Below are 14,964 nucleotides of genomic sequence, written 5' to 3' on the forward strand. Positions count from 1 at the left end.
GGCAGAGGTGTGGTCACTCTGGTCACCACAGGACATCTGGACAAACAAGGGAACCACGAGCCGAGGGCAAGGAGCTCTCCGAGACCGGGGCGGGAACACGGCACTCAGCCTTGGACCACGGCGGCCTGCTGGGCAGACTCGGCAGTCGAATGCAGAGCTGTCAGAGCGGCCTGGCTCGGCGCACTGGCCAGCAGCACCAGAGCGGGGGGCGCGGGGGTGCTGAGGACAGACACGAGAGGAGCTGAGCCCGAGCAAATCCAAGTGGACTCCAACCTCTTCCTCGTTCCAGGGGAGACGTGAGCGGTGGGGGGGCGAGGGCAGAGGGTGGGCTGTGGTGGGGGAAGGGGCTTCCATACCAAGTCTTCAGCCATGGACTGTGCTCCAATATCGATGGAGAGGCTGCTCAGCTGAGGCGGGTTCTGGAATTCCCGATAGAAGGTCCCCAGGTCCATTGGGAGAATATCGTCTTTAGAAAAAGCCGGTTTCTTTAAAACAAGACAGACGCGGTTTAGCTTGCTTTGGGTCAGAGGGAATGGCGGAGGGGAGAGGCTGTGAACCAGCCTCCTTGCGGATGATGACGCTCAGGCGCCGGGCTCCTCCAGGCTTAAATCACGGGAGGGCTGGGCACAGGGTCTCCGGGCTGGTGACAGCATCACTCTGCCCTGTCGACGTTTGCATCTCCTTCCTCCAAATTCCTCTCCTACGCAACGGGCAGCCATTCGGGCGCGAGGAGCACCTAAGCGGGAACTGCTAGAAAACTCTCCATTCTGAACGGCAACCAAAGACACAGTGCAAAATGCCCTGCCGTCAGGGTCCTGGGCGGGTAGCCCACGTGAACTGCACAGGAGGGCCCACGCGTCCCATCCCTGCGATCCCTGGGGAAGGGAACCTTGCTCAGCTGCGAGAGACGCCTCCCAACGTCAAGGCAGTGGTGGCAACTTACAAAGTCGATCATCACGAAGTCATCATGGGTGTTGCCGCTGCTGCCTCCACTGGAGCCGTCCGAGTGCAGGCTGCGCTGGAGAGGAGACTCGGGGTCCGGGGAGTCTGGGGGGTTCACCTGTTTCAGAACACGGCAGAGTCAGGGGCAGATCCTGTGACCTGGAGACAAGAATCTGAGGAAGGGCTGGCGCTGTTACGCAGTGGGTTAAACTACTGCCTGTGACAGCAGCATCCCGGTTCAGCTCCCTGCTAATGTACCTGGAAAAGCAAAGAAGATGGCCCAAGTACTTGGGCCCCTGCTCCCGGAGGGAGACCTGGTTGGAATTACTGGCTCCTGGCTTCTGCCTGCCCAGCCCTGAACACTGCCGCCATCTGGGGAGTGAACCAGCAGATGAAAGATTGCTCTCTCTTTAACTCTGCCTTTCAAACAAATCGATCTTAAAAAAAAAAAAAACAAAAAACAAAAAACAAAAAACAAAAAACAAAAAACAAAAAAAAAAAAAAAAAAAAAAATCTGAGGATTCTGTAGGGATCCCAGTGCTGTGTACAGATCCCTAAGCCACGAGGCAGGGCCTGCGGTCTGCAGAGGGCTGAGTGCCTGCAGCCCAGGAAGGGTGACGACAACGGCACCGTAACTGGAAATGGGCGGTCGGTGGCGGGCTCACCATGGGGTCAGTATCCTCCAGCTCCAAATCCTTGGGAGCAAACATGGCGAAGGGTATGTCCAAGCTGGTCAGGGCCACCTGCAGAGACCAAGGGAGAGCGTGGGTGCCTGCCCTCCTCCCAGCGATCGCGCTGCCCTCTGGCTCCTGCTCTGTCGGAGGCCCCAGGCCCCCAGGCCTCCTGCCCCCATCATGAACAAGGTCTGGGCTCCTGAGAAGTGCAGGGGTCCAGCCTGGAGGTTCACTCGGCAGTCACTAGGACAGCATGCCTCACTGGCCCGCCGAGGACAACTTCCCGGTCAAGTACGGCTGAGGCCATGCACTGACTTTACACAAACCGTGTCCGCGCTCTCTCTCTCGGAAGCTTAAGAGGTCTACACTTTCTCAGGAGGGGTACCACAGGTTACGAACTCTCACCACAGTCAAACCTATAAGCACACACACTCCCCCCCACGCCCACAGTCTTGGTATTTCCACCGATTCCGGGTTACAGGGCCCCACTCTAAGAACTCATTCTCCCACCGGGCGATGGCGCAGGAATCACCTGGTTGATTGGCTTGTTGACGAAGGCCCCCACTTTTCGGACGAAGGCGGTCTCCAGGACATCCCGGGGGGAGGCCCGCCCCTCGCTGCTGTTCGACACGGTTTCCGTATCCTCGCTGCAGAAGGAAGAGAAGGGCGGTAGCGTTCTCAGGCACAGGACAGAGGATGTCTTCCCGACACGCACCGGCTGTGGGCTGGGCCCAGGGCAGGAGTTGGCCCGCCCAGGCCACCCACAAGGGAGAAGCGGTCTGCGGGCCGGCTGCTACCGGTCACCCCGCATTTGAGTTGACAGCAGAGGGCCGCACGTCCTGGAGCAACTGGAAGTTATGCAGATGTGGAGGCAGAGTGTTCCAACTCTGTAAAGCCTACATGAACTTTACTCTCAGATGCCAAGATCAACATCAGCTGCCACACAGGGCAACAAACAGGCAGGCGATTCTCATTAACTGTAATTCTAGCACAAATCTGTTAGCTAGCAAGACCCCAAATTTTAACTTTCCTTCGCTCTGGGTTTTTTTTTAAAGATTTATTTATTTGAAAGTCGGAGTTACAGAAGGAGAGTGGGATGGGGGGGAGGAAGGAGACAGACAAAGACAGAGACAGAAAATCTTCCATCTGCTGGCTCACTTCCAGGATGGCCGCAATGGCCAGCTCTGGGCCAGGCCAAAGCCAGGAGCCAGGAGCCCCTTCTGGGTCTCCCACGTGGGTGCAGGCCCTCAGATCGGAAGTGCAGCAGCCGGGAATCGTACAGCATCGCAGGTGGCAGCGTTACCTGCTCGGCCACAGCCTGTTTTAGCTATTTAAACCTACGGCAAGGCTGTCCTGTAGGCAGTCTAATGTTAACTTCAAGCTTCAGTGACTCACAGGAGCCCCAGATTCGATTCCTCAGCCAGCCAGAGCTCTCTGCACCCCGGACAGAGGTTCTCAAGACCCTAACCACGTGTCCTCCCCGGTCCTTGCTCCCAGGCCTCCCTCCATCCCTCGATGTCTCTGGAAAACACAGCCAACTCCGCCACTCCCATCCCCACCTCCCCTGCCCTCCAGGCTGATGCTGAGGGAGAGATGATGGGGGACTCTGAGCAGCAGAAATGGGGGTTCCTGTGGTGCTGTGAGCAGTGGAGGTTAGGGACGGTGCCCCGGCCAAAAACACGCTCCGAGTGGCCTCCAGACTCCAGGCAGCAGGGGATCCGAACTGATGAAAGCTTACCGAGCTCTAATGACCTGCATTTTTTTAAAAAAAGATTTATTTATTCAAAAGGCAGAGTTAACAAAGAGAGAAAGAGACAGAGACAGAGACAATGAGTGAGAGGCATCTTTTATCTGCTGGTTTATTCCCCAAATGGTTGTAAGGGCCTGGGCTGGGCCCGACCAAAGCCAGGAGCCTAGAACTCCATTCAGTTCTCCCACGTTGGTGGCAGGGGCCCAAGGGGCCATCTTCTGCTGCTTTCTCCAGCACATTAGCAGGGAGTTGGACTGGAAGCAGAGAAGTGGGGACTTGAACTGGCGCTCGTATGAGAATCCAGTGGCACAGGCTTAACCCGCTGCACCACAATGCCAGCATGATCTGTGTCTACGAATGCCCCCGCTGCTTTCGCTACTGCTGGACAGACCCAGGAATTGCAGCTCAGAAAACAAGAGTGGAATGACTGAGTCCTGGGGCCGGCGCTGTGGCGCAGCAGGTTAAGCCTCCGCCTGCAGTGCCGGCACCCTATATGAGTGCTGCTCCTCTTCCAATCCAGCTCTCTACTATGGCCTGGGAAAGCAGTGGAAGATGGCCCAAGTCCTTGGGCCCCTGCACCCACATGGGAGACCCAGAAGAAGCTCCTGGCTGCAGACTGACCCAGCTCCAGCTGTTGAGGCCACTTGGGGAGGGAATCAGCGGATGGAAGACCTTTCTCTCTGTCTCTCCCCCTCTCTGTTTATAACTCTGCCTCTCAAATAAATAAATTAATTAATAAAAAAAAATGAGTTCCTCTTCTGATCCTCCTACAGAAGCTAGGATGACAGAGAATGGAGGTTTGTGGGACCAGGACTGAACTGATTTCTCCTGATGGATGGCGTAAAACGATTTTCCCAAGCAATTTCCCTCCCACCATTGCACTGTGGGAATGAAAAACATCAGGAATTTCTAGGATGAGAACATTCATTTTCGATGTGGTGGAGCACTGTGATCTCATTTTCTCTGGGGCTTTCCGAACCAAGGGAGAGCAGGGCAGGTCAGACCCACTGGGGCTCCCAGGGGAGCACCGAGTGCACTGCAAAGAGGGAGCAGGGGCTCCGGGGTCACAGGATGTGGGCTGTGCCCTGGCTGCTACGCAAGCTGAGGGCGCTGGCCAGCTGCCTCGCCCTCCCGAGGCCCTCTCAGCCTGAAAAGCGAGCAAACAGTGGTGATTTCTGCAGGGTGAAAGAGAACTTCCACTTCCTACCTAACGGATCGGACTTCACAGACGGCATCACTCTGGTAATCGGAAAAGATGGATTCCACTTTGTTTATTGGTAGAACTCATCAAAACCAAATTCTCATTTCTTTTTGGACATTGTTTCACACACACAACAGACCAAAAAAAATCAACTTCACAGATAAAAAGAGAAACTTATTTTTGTCTTTCCTACAAGCCAACTACTTACAGCTACATATACCATCATTATTATTGTTTTGAAAAAGATTATTGCTCCGAATAAGATATTTTGTCATTGCTTTTTTATAAAAGGCTTTTTTCTCCTTTAAGAGTATAGTGAACACGGCCACACCGTAAGTCAAGTCAGAAGTAGGACAGAAGAATCTGAAGGCTGGCTTGATCACCGAGAGATCACTAAAAATGGCTGATTCCTAACAACATTTACAAAATGTAAAGTGTAAACAAAAAATAGAAATGTGTAACTTTTAAAAAATATTTGTTCATTTATTTGAAAGTCAGAGTCAGAGCGAGAGGGAGAGACAGAGCGAGATTTCCATCCGCTGGTTTACTTCCCAAATGGCTGCAAAGGCCAGAGATGGACGGGTCCAAAGCCAGGAGCCAGGAGCCTCCTCCATGTCTCCCACGTGGGTGCAGGGGCCCAAGCATTCAGGCCATCCTCATTGCCCTCCTAGGTACACCAGCAGCGAGCTGGATCAGAAGTGGAGCAGCTGTGGGCCCAGCACTGTGGTGCAGTAGCTTAATCCTACGCCTGTGGTGTTGGCATCTCCTATGGGTGCTGGTTCTAGTCCCAGCTGCTAAACTTCTGATCCAGCTGTCTGCTATGGCCTGGGAGGGCAGTAGAAGATGGCCCACGTCCTTGGGCCCCTGCACCTACATGGGAGACTGGAAAGAAGTGCCTGGCTCCTGGCTTCGGGTCGGCGCAGCTCCAGCCATTGCAGCCATTTGGGGAGTGAACCAGCAGATGGAAGACCTTTCTTTCTGTCTCTCCCTTTCACTGTCTGTAATCCCACCTCTCAAATAAAATCTTTAAGAAAAAGAAAAAGAAGTGGAGCACCCGGGACTTGAACTGGTGCCCACATTGGATGCCAGCATCACAGGTGGCAGCATTACCAGCCATGCCGTAATGCTGGCCTCTTATAAAGTACTTTTCAGTTTTGGCTCTTCTCCTCCCTTGTTGCAAATTCCTATGGTGCTGGCTGCACCATAAAGAGTGCGTGTCTTCTGCAGGTGGTGCTGCCGGGTGGGCGGCGCCCTCTTTGTGCCTCTACCTCTCATCTACCTTCATATTCTGAGATGGAAGTGGAGGGTGAAAAGGTCGCTGCGGTCTTTCTCAACTTTTCCTTTTTTATTGTCTAGCCATTCTCGCCATCCTCAGCTCCCCGGTGTCAACATCATCATTCTCACCCTCCTCGCCCGCCTGTTTGCCCACAGCTGCCTCGGACCCCTCATCGTCAGCTCCATCACCTTCCTAACCACTGCCCTCTTTCTCCCCACCGCCTGCCTCATCGTCTACCTCTTGCACCCCATTTTTCTCATTAGGATTTCTACTGGCACGGGCATCTCTTCCAATCTCTACAACTTCCTTCTTCTCCTTTAAGTCCTTGATTGTGACCTTGGACCTGGTGTCCGTATCTGACATGGTGAGGAACACTGCTGATCCCAAGCAGCAGATTTAAAAGAAAACAAGAATTTGGAGACTGGAGATAAAGACCCCGGAGTCACCAGTGACAGAGGAGGCTGTGGCAGGTGCAGACAGGCCCAGGAACAATGCGAAAGTGGCTTTTCAGAGCAAAAATAACTGTTTTCAAAACATCTCTAAAAAAACTAACAGGACAGGAAACCTACCCCAAGAGCAACCAACTGCGGCCCCAGACTCCAAGGCAATGGGGCGGGCCCGTTCGGACCCTTGGAGAACACTGAGGACGGGGCCAGCACCGTGGCACAGCAGGCTAAGCCTCCACCTGCCGTGCTAACACACCATGCGGGCATGAGTTTATGTCCCAGCTGCTCCATTTTCAATCCAGCTCCCTGCTAAAGGCCTGGAAAAAGCAGCAGGAGATGGCCCAAGTTATCGGGCCCCTGTACCCATGGGGGAGATCTGAGTGAAGCTCCTGGCTCTGGCCGGGTTCAGCCCGGGTAGTTGCAGCCATCTGGGAAGTGAAAGTAGATAGAAGCTCGCTCGCTCGCTCTCTCTCTCCCTCACTGACTCTCCTCTCTCTGTAGCTCTGACTTTAAGATAAATAAATAAAAGGGATAATAAACAAGCCCCCATTGCCTCAGGCCTGGGTGGGCTTCCTCATGCTCCAGCTGCAACATAATGCTTTTATCAGGAGCTTTAAGGACATTACATGTAGGCACAAATGCCAAGCCTGAACAGATGCTGAAAGCTATCTGGATACTTCAAAAAGTTTATGGAGGCCGGCGCCATGGCTCACTTGGCTAATCCTCCACCTGCGGCGCTGGCACCCCCGGTTCTAGCCCTGGTTGGGGGCCCCGGATTCTGTCCTGGTTGCTCCTCTTCCAGTCCAGCTCTCTGCTGTGGCCTGGGAAGGCAGTGAAGGATGGCCCATGTGCTTGGGCCCTGCACCCGCATGGGAGAACAGGAGGAAGCTCCTGGCTTCGGATCGGCGCAGCGCCATCCGTAGTGGCCATTTGAAGGGTGAACCAACAGAAGGAGGACCTTTCTCTCTCTCTCTCTCACTGTCTAACTCTGTCAAAAAAAATTATGGAAAAAACAGAATTAACAGATAAGTTTATTCTGGTACAAAAATTCTGAAATCCAAAAATAGTTTGTTTTTGTTTTTTTTTTTTTTTGACAGGCAGAGTGGACAGTGAGAGAGAGAGACAGAGAGAAAGGTCTTCCTTTGCTGTTGGTTCACCCTCCAATGGCCGCCGCGGCCGGCGCGCTGCGGCCCGCGCACCGTGCTGATCCGATGGCAGGAGCCAGGAGCCAGGTGCTTTGCCTGGTCTCCCATGGGGTGCAGGGCCCAAGCACCTGGGCCATCCTCCACTGCACTCCCTGGCCACAGCAGAGGGCTGGCCTAGAAGAGGGGCAACCGGGACAGAATCCGGCGCCCCGACCGGGACTAGAACCCGGTGTGCCGGCGCCGCTAGGCGGAGGATTAGCCTAGTGAGCCGCGGCGCCGGCCAATAGTTTTTTTTAATCATAGGCATTTCCACGAACTTTTAGAAACCTTCTCTTACTCTTCCCTGACACCAAACAGGCACACGTGTGTCGGGGGCCCAGGCCCCTGGCTGGTCTTGGCAGTGGCAGAGCTGAGGTATGAACTCACCTGCTGGAAGGCGTGGCAGCACAGTGGGCCCCGTCAGAAGGGGTGTAGGTGGCCAGTCTCTCCTGGTCAGCCTGGGCACCGTGGGCAGGCTGGCTGGGAGCAAGGGGTACTCCACCTTCTTTCCCAGGGACCATCAGCTTGGAGAAAATGGAGACACAGTGACTCAGGGCGGCGCCGGGCGGTGGGGAGCCTCGCGTCCTGGTAGGACGCATCTGCTGTTGAGCGTGCACCACGCCTGCCGCCACACACACAGTACAACCTCTGGATGTCTGTCCCCGGGGACTCGGCCAATGGGAGACATGCATGGCGATGGTGCAGAGAAAAGGGAGGAGGGAGACAGATGGGGGAAGGCTTCCTTCCTTTCTGGAGTCTAAGAGAATCCTTCGTCTCAGTCGCCGCAGTCCTCCAAAGCTTCCTAAGAGCTCTGCTCCCAGACATCAGGGCGATACTTGTGTCCAAGGGGTCCCTCAACTGCCTCAGGGCAGGGGAGGCAGCTCCGGAAACCCCACGTCCTCCCCACCTTTGAAGATACCTGGTGAGGGTGTGTTGCGTTTAAGCCAGCAGCAAACACTACTGGATAAGCCAGGTCAGCTGATCCAACGCCCAGGGCAGCAGGCTGATAGGAAAGGCGAGAGCTTGAGAGCTAAGCAAGAGAAAAACAGAGAGGGGCAGAGGAAGGCAAGGGAAACGAGGCAGACCGAGAGTGTGGCTAACGCGGGAGCTCCCGGGCCAGGCTCCCACCCGCACACCCGCGTGCGTGCACGGGGCCTGAATACCGGGTTACCGGGTTGTGGCAGACCAGGCCTTTGTAGATGAGTAAACAGAGATTTGTCTCAACTGGGATTACGATTCCCAGCTTTGGAGACTCGGAAATGTCTCAAATGAACTCCTTGTTCCCCCTTTCCCAGGCTTTGCTACCGTTTCAGTTTCAAGCCCAGCCGATCTGTGGCGCACAAGCCGGGGCAGAGGCCATTGCACTCTCCTTTGTCCTTGATGTCCCTTTGAAATGGAAGGCCACGTTCCCGAATCAGGCCCTCCATCACCCCTGGGTACCAGAGGGCTCCTATTTATAATGATGGAAGAAGGAACACCAGAGTTGGATTGTTTATTTGGAAATTCAATATAAATAACTCTGCTTATTCTTCACATTAATGGTAGGAGGCGGGGCAAATGAAAGCTCCTATTTTGGGCTGCTGGGCTGTGGCTGTGCCTGTTGCAATCAATTATTGAGCCTCAGAGTAATCCCACAGAACACTTGGAGGCACTTAACTGGACCCTGTATCTGTAGTCACTACTTTAAAATAGAAAGATGCAACTCATGCTATCCCCTTCTTCCCATAATGGACTCACTTGATGGGAAAAGGCCAGTCCTGCCATGGGGACCCTCAGGGTGTCCGTCACCACAGGAGTAGGGGTCTGAAAATGTGCCTTTGTGACAGTAAACACACACTGTGCACAGACACACATAGAGACAGGAGAAACGAGAAGAAAAAGAAAAGGGACTTGAGAAAGAAGTGAAAACAACTCAGGAAAGGGCAGTGCCAAGAGGCTGGGATGGACACTGGCGAGCCAGGAGGGAAGTGGGGAGAGGCGCCCGCTGGCTTCCCTAGAAATGACACTCATCCCAGGCACTCCATGCGTGCTGTCTCCCTGACTAGCAGCTTTGGGGGGGCGGGGGGCTGACTGAAGCTGGTATCACTGGGAAAACAGAGAAACCTGAGCCAGGCATTAGGTTGTCTTTAGTCAGGAAGGCTGGGAGGAAGTGAGAGGGCAGCTCGTAACAGGAAAGACCTGAGAGCAGAGGCCAGGTGCGCAGGGATGAACGCGGATGCTGGGCCTGTAAGGCCAGACGAAAACCTCTCCCTGGGACCCACAATCTGCAGGGACAGGCACAGGTTAGTTGGATCAGGTGACATTTGTTGGCCAGAACTTTAAAAGGTTCCAGTGCGCACTGTCCATGTCACCCTGGGTAGGCAGGTAGGGGTGTGTGTGTGTGTGTGTGTGTGGTGCTCATCCTCACAGGCCTGACAGTTAAGCAAGTGGCTGAGCCGCCTGCATGCCACCTAGGATTACCTGGCTCTAGCTCCTGATTCCAGCTTCCTGCTATGTAGAACCTAGGAGGCAGCCAAGCTGTTGCAAGGATTTGCGTTCCTTGCTACCCACGTGGGAGACCTGGATTTCACTCCGTCTCCCTACTTTGGCCTGGCCCCGTCCTGGCCATTGTGTGTATCTGGGGAGTGGACCAACAGATAAAAGCTCTATTTCTGCTTCTCAAAATAAATTTTATACAATGTAAAAAAAATTCTTATAATTTCAAAGCTGTATATAAACATGATTATTTGGGGTCTTGCCCTTCCTTCCTTCCTTCCTTTTTTTTTTTTTTTTTTAAAGATGTACTTATTTTACTTGAAAGTCAGAATTATAGAGAGGCAGAAGCAGAGGCAGAGAGAGAGGGGCTGGGGAGAGATGTCTTCCATTCGCAGGTCCATCCACTCCCCAAACAGCCACAGTGGCCGGAGTTGGGCCGATCCGAAGCTAGGAGCCAAGAGCCTCCTCCTGGTCCCCCACAGGGGTGTAGGGGCCCAAGGGCCTGGGCCATCCTCTACTGCTTTCCAGGACCACAGCAGAGAGCTGGATCAAAAGTGGAGCATCTGAGATTCAAACTGGTGCCCACATGGGATGCCAGCAAGGCAGGCGGCGGACCCATCTGCTACACACAGAGCCGGCCCCTCCCTTCCGTTTTTAAAACTGAGTAAGAGGGGCTGGCACTCTGGCACAGCAGTTAAAGCCACCATCTACAGTGCCAGCATACCATATGGGTGCCGGTCAAATCCTGGCTGCTCCACTTCCAATCCAATTCCTTGCTGATGTGTCTGGGAAAGCAGTGGAAGATGGCCCAAGTGCTTGGCCCACTGCACCCACGTGGGAGACCTGGAAGAAGCTCCTGGCTCCTGGCTTCAGTCTGGCTAAGCATTGCTTTTTGTGGCCATTTGTCAGGTGAACCAGTGGATGAAGCTCTCTATCTGTGACTCTTTCCACTTCCCTTTCTGTCTGTGACTCTGCCTTTCAAATAAATGAATTGATTTTTTTTTTTTTTTGACAGGCAGAGTGGACAGTGAGAGACAGAGAGAAAGGTCTTCCTTTTTCCGTTGGTTCACCCCGCAATGGCCGCTGCGGCCGGCGCACCATGCTGATCCGAAGCCAGGAGCCAGGTGCTTCTCCTGGTCTCCCATGAGGGTGCAGGTCCTTTGGGCCATCCTCCACTGCCTTCCTGGGCCACAGCAGAGAGCTGGAAAGGAAGAGGAGCAACTGGGACAGAATCTGGTGCCCCAACCGGGACTAGAACCCGGGGTGCCGGCGCTGCAGGCAGAGGATTAGCCTAGTGAGCCGCAGCGCCGGCCCTGAATTGATCTTTAAGAAAAAAAAAAAAACTGAGTAATGCGCTTCACTTAAAATTGGAGGTACAACTTTAGGTCACCATAGCAGGTTTAGGGTCACAAGTATTGCTCGACTCTGTGCAAATAACAACAAACATGACAATACATGTATTTACTACTCTACCAAAAGTTCTAATAAAAGTTGTCTATTAGTTATGCAAGCCCCAAGGCTAATCTAAGGAAGATGCTATCTCAATGTTAACAGAAACAAGAACTAGCAACAGATGCTTTTCTCTCTACCGCTGAGGTTCACACTGCACCAAATTGTATCAGAGGTTACCAGGGACTAGTGACAGGGCTCCCCTATGGCATGCATATTACTGATAAAACCTTGGCGTCATCTACTTCTGAATTGTGACAAGACACAACAAATACAAATGATACCAAGAAAAAGATGGCCTCTCTTTACACAGGCCAACCAATTTTATGTAAACACCAGGTGCATCCCTTTACTCTTGGGGTCAAATTCCTCCAAACCGTCACCCCTTCGCTCTCGAGTCTCAGCTCTATGCACTGCTTATGTACTAACTATACATAGAACAAAATAAAACTGTTCAAGCAGTGAGCTTAAATTGTGTATGTCCACATGCTGGATGGTGAAAAATGAATCTACTCCTGTTAACGCAAGGGTAAGAGAGTAGGCCTGTCCCCCCCGCTTTTTTGTCAGTGTTGCCATGTCACTGTGCATACCAGCCCTGCCCAGCACAATGCGGACAACCCACACCTACACACATTCACGGGGGAGGGCAATCATTCCCATACCCCGAACCAAAGTGGGCAGCTTGCAACTGCAAACAAGAATCTCTTACACGCTAAATAAATCACAACCATAGAGATGAGAGTGATCCGTGGACTTTGCAGTGTCACTCCCGGGCGTTACCTCCTGCTACTGAAACAGATTAGAACCACGGTTTTAAACTGATCCCTCCTAAACAACCCCAGATGGAAAATGTTTTAGTTTTCATAATTAAAAAACAAACAGAAAATAAAAACCTATGTAAGAAGTTAATAAATGGCCAGGTTAAAGAGTAATCGTGGGCTGATAATTTAAGGTAGGTCTAAGAGAAATCACCTGACATGAAAGGCAGAGAGAGGGACAATGGAGACAGCTGGGGGAGGGGTGGGGGTGTGGGCAGGGACCTGGTGGCAGAGAAGGGAGCGGAAGCACTAGGGGTGGAAGGGAAGGAACGTGCCCCCGAATTCAGTCAGCTGGAAAAGACTACTGCCTGGCCGACAGTGTCAGCACCGTGCATGCTACCCAACAAGACCGAGGAGAAGCTTCCTCCAGGAAGCCGACAGCATTGTTTGGGGTCTTTCATTGAGACTGGGTTTGCCACGGCAGACAGACTCAAGCAAAAATTTTGACGGTGAAAAAAAAATCTGCACAGAAAATGGGGATTGGCAGAAATCTGTGTCAGCTGCGAAAGGCTGCACTCTGGGTTTCTTACTGGCAATCTTATACCAAGGAATCATTTGCTCTTTTGGGGTTCTTTCCATTATTGCATTATTAGGAACAAATCCGTCACTTCCAAAGCGAAGTCGTTACTACATTCACAAGGACGCATGAGTGCACCTCTCTGGGACAGGATGTTTGGAATCCTGTGACTGATTTTCTAGGGACTGAGAAGATGTGGTGAGGAAGGTAAAGGCTCCATGGAATCCCAGGGGTTCAGAGCAGTTCCAGGTGAGAAACATGGCAATGATAGCCATTGGAAAGAAGGTCTCCTCAACCCTAGAAAATTCCATTAAAACAATCCTCACTTTCACAAAAGGGGACTGTAGCCAACTTTGGACACTGCTCCCTAAGGCTCATACATCTTTACTGCAGAGCTGTCACCACTCCAGAAGCTGCTTCCCTACCTGGGATGGAGGGGAGGTGGAAAAAGAGGTGGTGCACACTTCTTGAGAGTCTTCCACGGATGGGTACGCGACCCCGGGGTCCTCACCGGTAGCTCTAAGGTGAGAGGAACAGAAACAATGGATTTTATGTGGTGGCACTCAACTTCAGAGAGGATACAAAGGGTGGTGAGAGGAGGACTGGAACTGTGCCAAGAACTGTCAGGCAGAGTTCACAATGACAAGAGAGGCATGTCGATTCCTTGATAATTTCAAACATTTCCAGAGATCAGCATCTAGAGATTGGACAATGACCTCTTTAAAACCCAAACAGCCTACCTCTCCTACCACTTGAGAGTCCTTTCTTAATCCAGGCCAACGTAGGGGGCCAGTCTTGGATCTTCAAAATTACCAATAATAGACTCAGTGAAATGCAAGCTGAATCCCTAAAGACAAATCTATCAACTTCACAAATCCATCACATAAAAGTAAGATCTGAAACACATCTATTTCACCCTCTAGAGAATTCTGTTTGTTGCAATCTAGACCTGGAGACATTTTATTCCAATGTATAACTAATTATGCCAGATGGAAACCTGAAAACTAATTTGCCAAGAACATTCCACAAATAACTGCCATTCTTGTTGTCTCTAAGTAATCTGCTACTGAGAAATGTTCTATTACTAACAAGATCCAAATGCCCACAAATTTTCTAACATTCTGTATACCCCAAGTCTTGGTATACCATAGAGGCATGAGCAGGAAAACTGGTCACTTGATTTCCCTCCACCTGGGGTCAGCACGCACGGGGAGTGCTGACAAAGGGGCTCTATGCACCTGTGCAAAACGGATGCCATCTGGGAAAGCACCTTTCACATTCCTCACCTGTAATTGCAGGGATGCATGGGAGAGGAGCTGGGATAGGGCCGGTCCACAAAGTGATCAATGATAATCCCCATGATAGGTGGGGTCCGCTCAAACTGCCTGTAATGCAATAAGCAGATTGCAGTACTGACCAGAATGCCTTTCGAGCACTTCCCCCCCCACCCCCAAGGCCTCAGAGACCCCTCACTTCGTATCCATCAGCAGGTGTCACCAGGGCCTTAACTACTGCAATCTCTCAAATACAAACCCCAAGCTCTACATCTGGGACACACTGGCTCTGGGACACTAATTTTCCAGTCTGACAACTGCGCTTTCTTTCTCCATTTTATTCTTCTAAAGGGACTACTTTCAGCAATGGCAAAGTTGAGTTGTATTCTTAGCCTTGGAGTTTGAGGAGGAAAAAGCAATTTAAAACCTTTGGAAGAGTTCTTTCGGGTTCCAGAACTCTCCCTCACCTGGTTGACATGAATGCCAAGTTAATTCTGTAAGCACAAGAAAGAGTGATGGTGCCCACGGGGGTGCCCACTGTCCCAACACGAACAGTCTGGAAACCTAGGAGAAGAAAAATTATTAGCTTTCTCCTACCCCAGAGAATACTAACACTACTCCTAGTGTGTCTTCCCCTGGATTTTTCACATTAATTCTGGCTATACCCATTTAGCACCATGAGTGCAGTGTCTCAATTTCCCATATCTGTGTTTATGTATAAACCTAGGTTTTCCTCTTCCAAATGATTCTACATCAACCCAATATTGGCAGGGGACAGCACTCGCTTTCCAAGGAAAATCATTTCAAAGAATAAAAAAAGAAATAACTGTTAGTCCTAAAACTTGAGACCTTTGCAACCAGCCCTGTCTAGGCATGTCACATGCCTCACCCAACGATACAGAGAAGGAACCCCAGGGATCACACAGGCCATCTCAACATATGAAGAACCACTCCCACC

General features: G+C 51.9%; 1 protein-coding gene across 14 annotated transcripts in view; it reads right to left on the reverse strand.

Moving 5' to 3' along the window:
* Nucleotides 1-14,964, reverse strand: part of ATG13 (autophagy related 13) — a 67,958-nt gene that overhangs the window by 3,871 nt on the left and 49,123 nt on the right. For 4 of the 14 annotated variants that reach the window (XM_089327086.1, XM_089327094.1, XM_089327091.1 and 1 more), the window contains exons 9-19: nt 14,474-14,570; nt 14,019-14,117; nt 13,158-13,251; nt 9,211-9,309; nt 8,779-8,859; nt 8,393-8,476; nt 7,861-7,997; nt 2,149-2,263; nt 1,608-1,685; nt 944-1,060; nt 357-485 (exon numbers count right to left, since the gene is read on the reverse strand). In XM_089327086.1, the coding sequence (XP_089183212.1) occupies nt 357-485; nt 944-1,060; nt 1,608-1,685; nt 2,149-2,263; nt 7,861-7,997; nt 8,393-8,476; nt 8,779-8,859; nt 9,211-9,309; nt 13,158-13,251; nt 14,019-14,117; nt 14,474-14,570 (1,130 nt within the window). Of the gene's footprint in view, nt 1-356; nt 486-943; nt 1,061-1,607; nt 1,686-2,148; nt 2,264-7,860; nt 7,998-8,392; nt 8,504-8,778; nt 8,860-9,210; nt 9,310-13,157; nt 13,252-14,018; nt 14,118-14,473; nt 14,571-14,964 lie in introns of those variants that run through there. The other 10 variants (XM_002709079.6, XM_070071042.2, XM_089327122.1 and 7 more) reach the window with 6 other exon arrangements.

Source organism: Oryctolagus cuniculus, chromosome 1, assembly GCF_051225735.1.
Source record: "Oryctolagus cuniculus isolate XC-2025 breed Fujian yellow rabbit chromosome 1, ASM5122573v1, whole genome shotgun sequence".
Lineage (NCBI taxonomy): Eukaryota > Metazoa > Chordata > Mammalia > Lagomorpha > Leporidae > Oryctolagus > Oryctolagus cuniculus.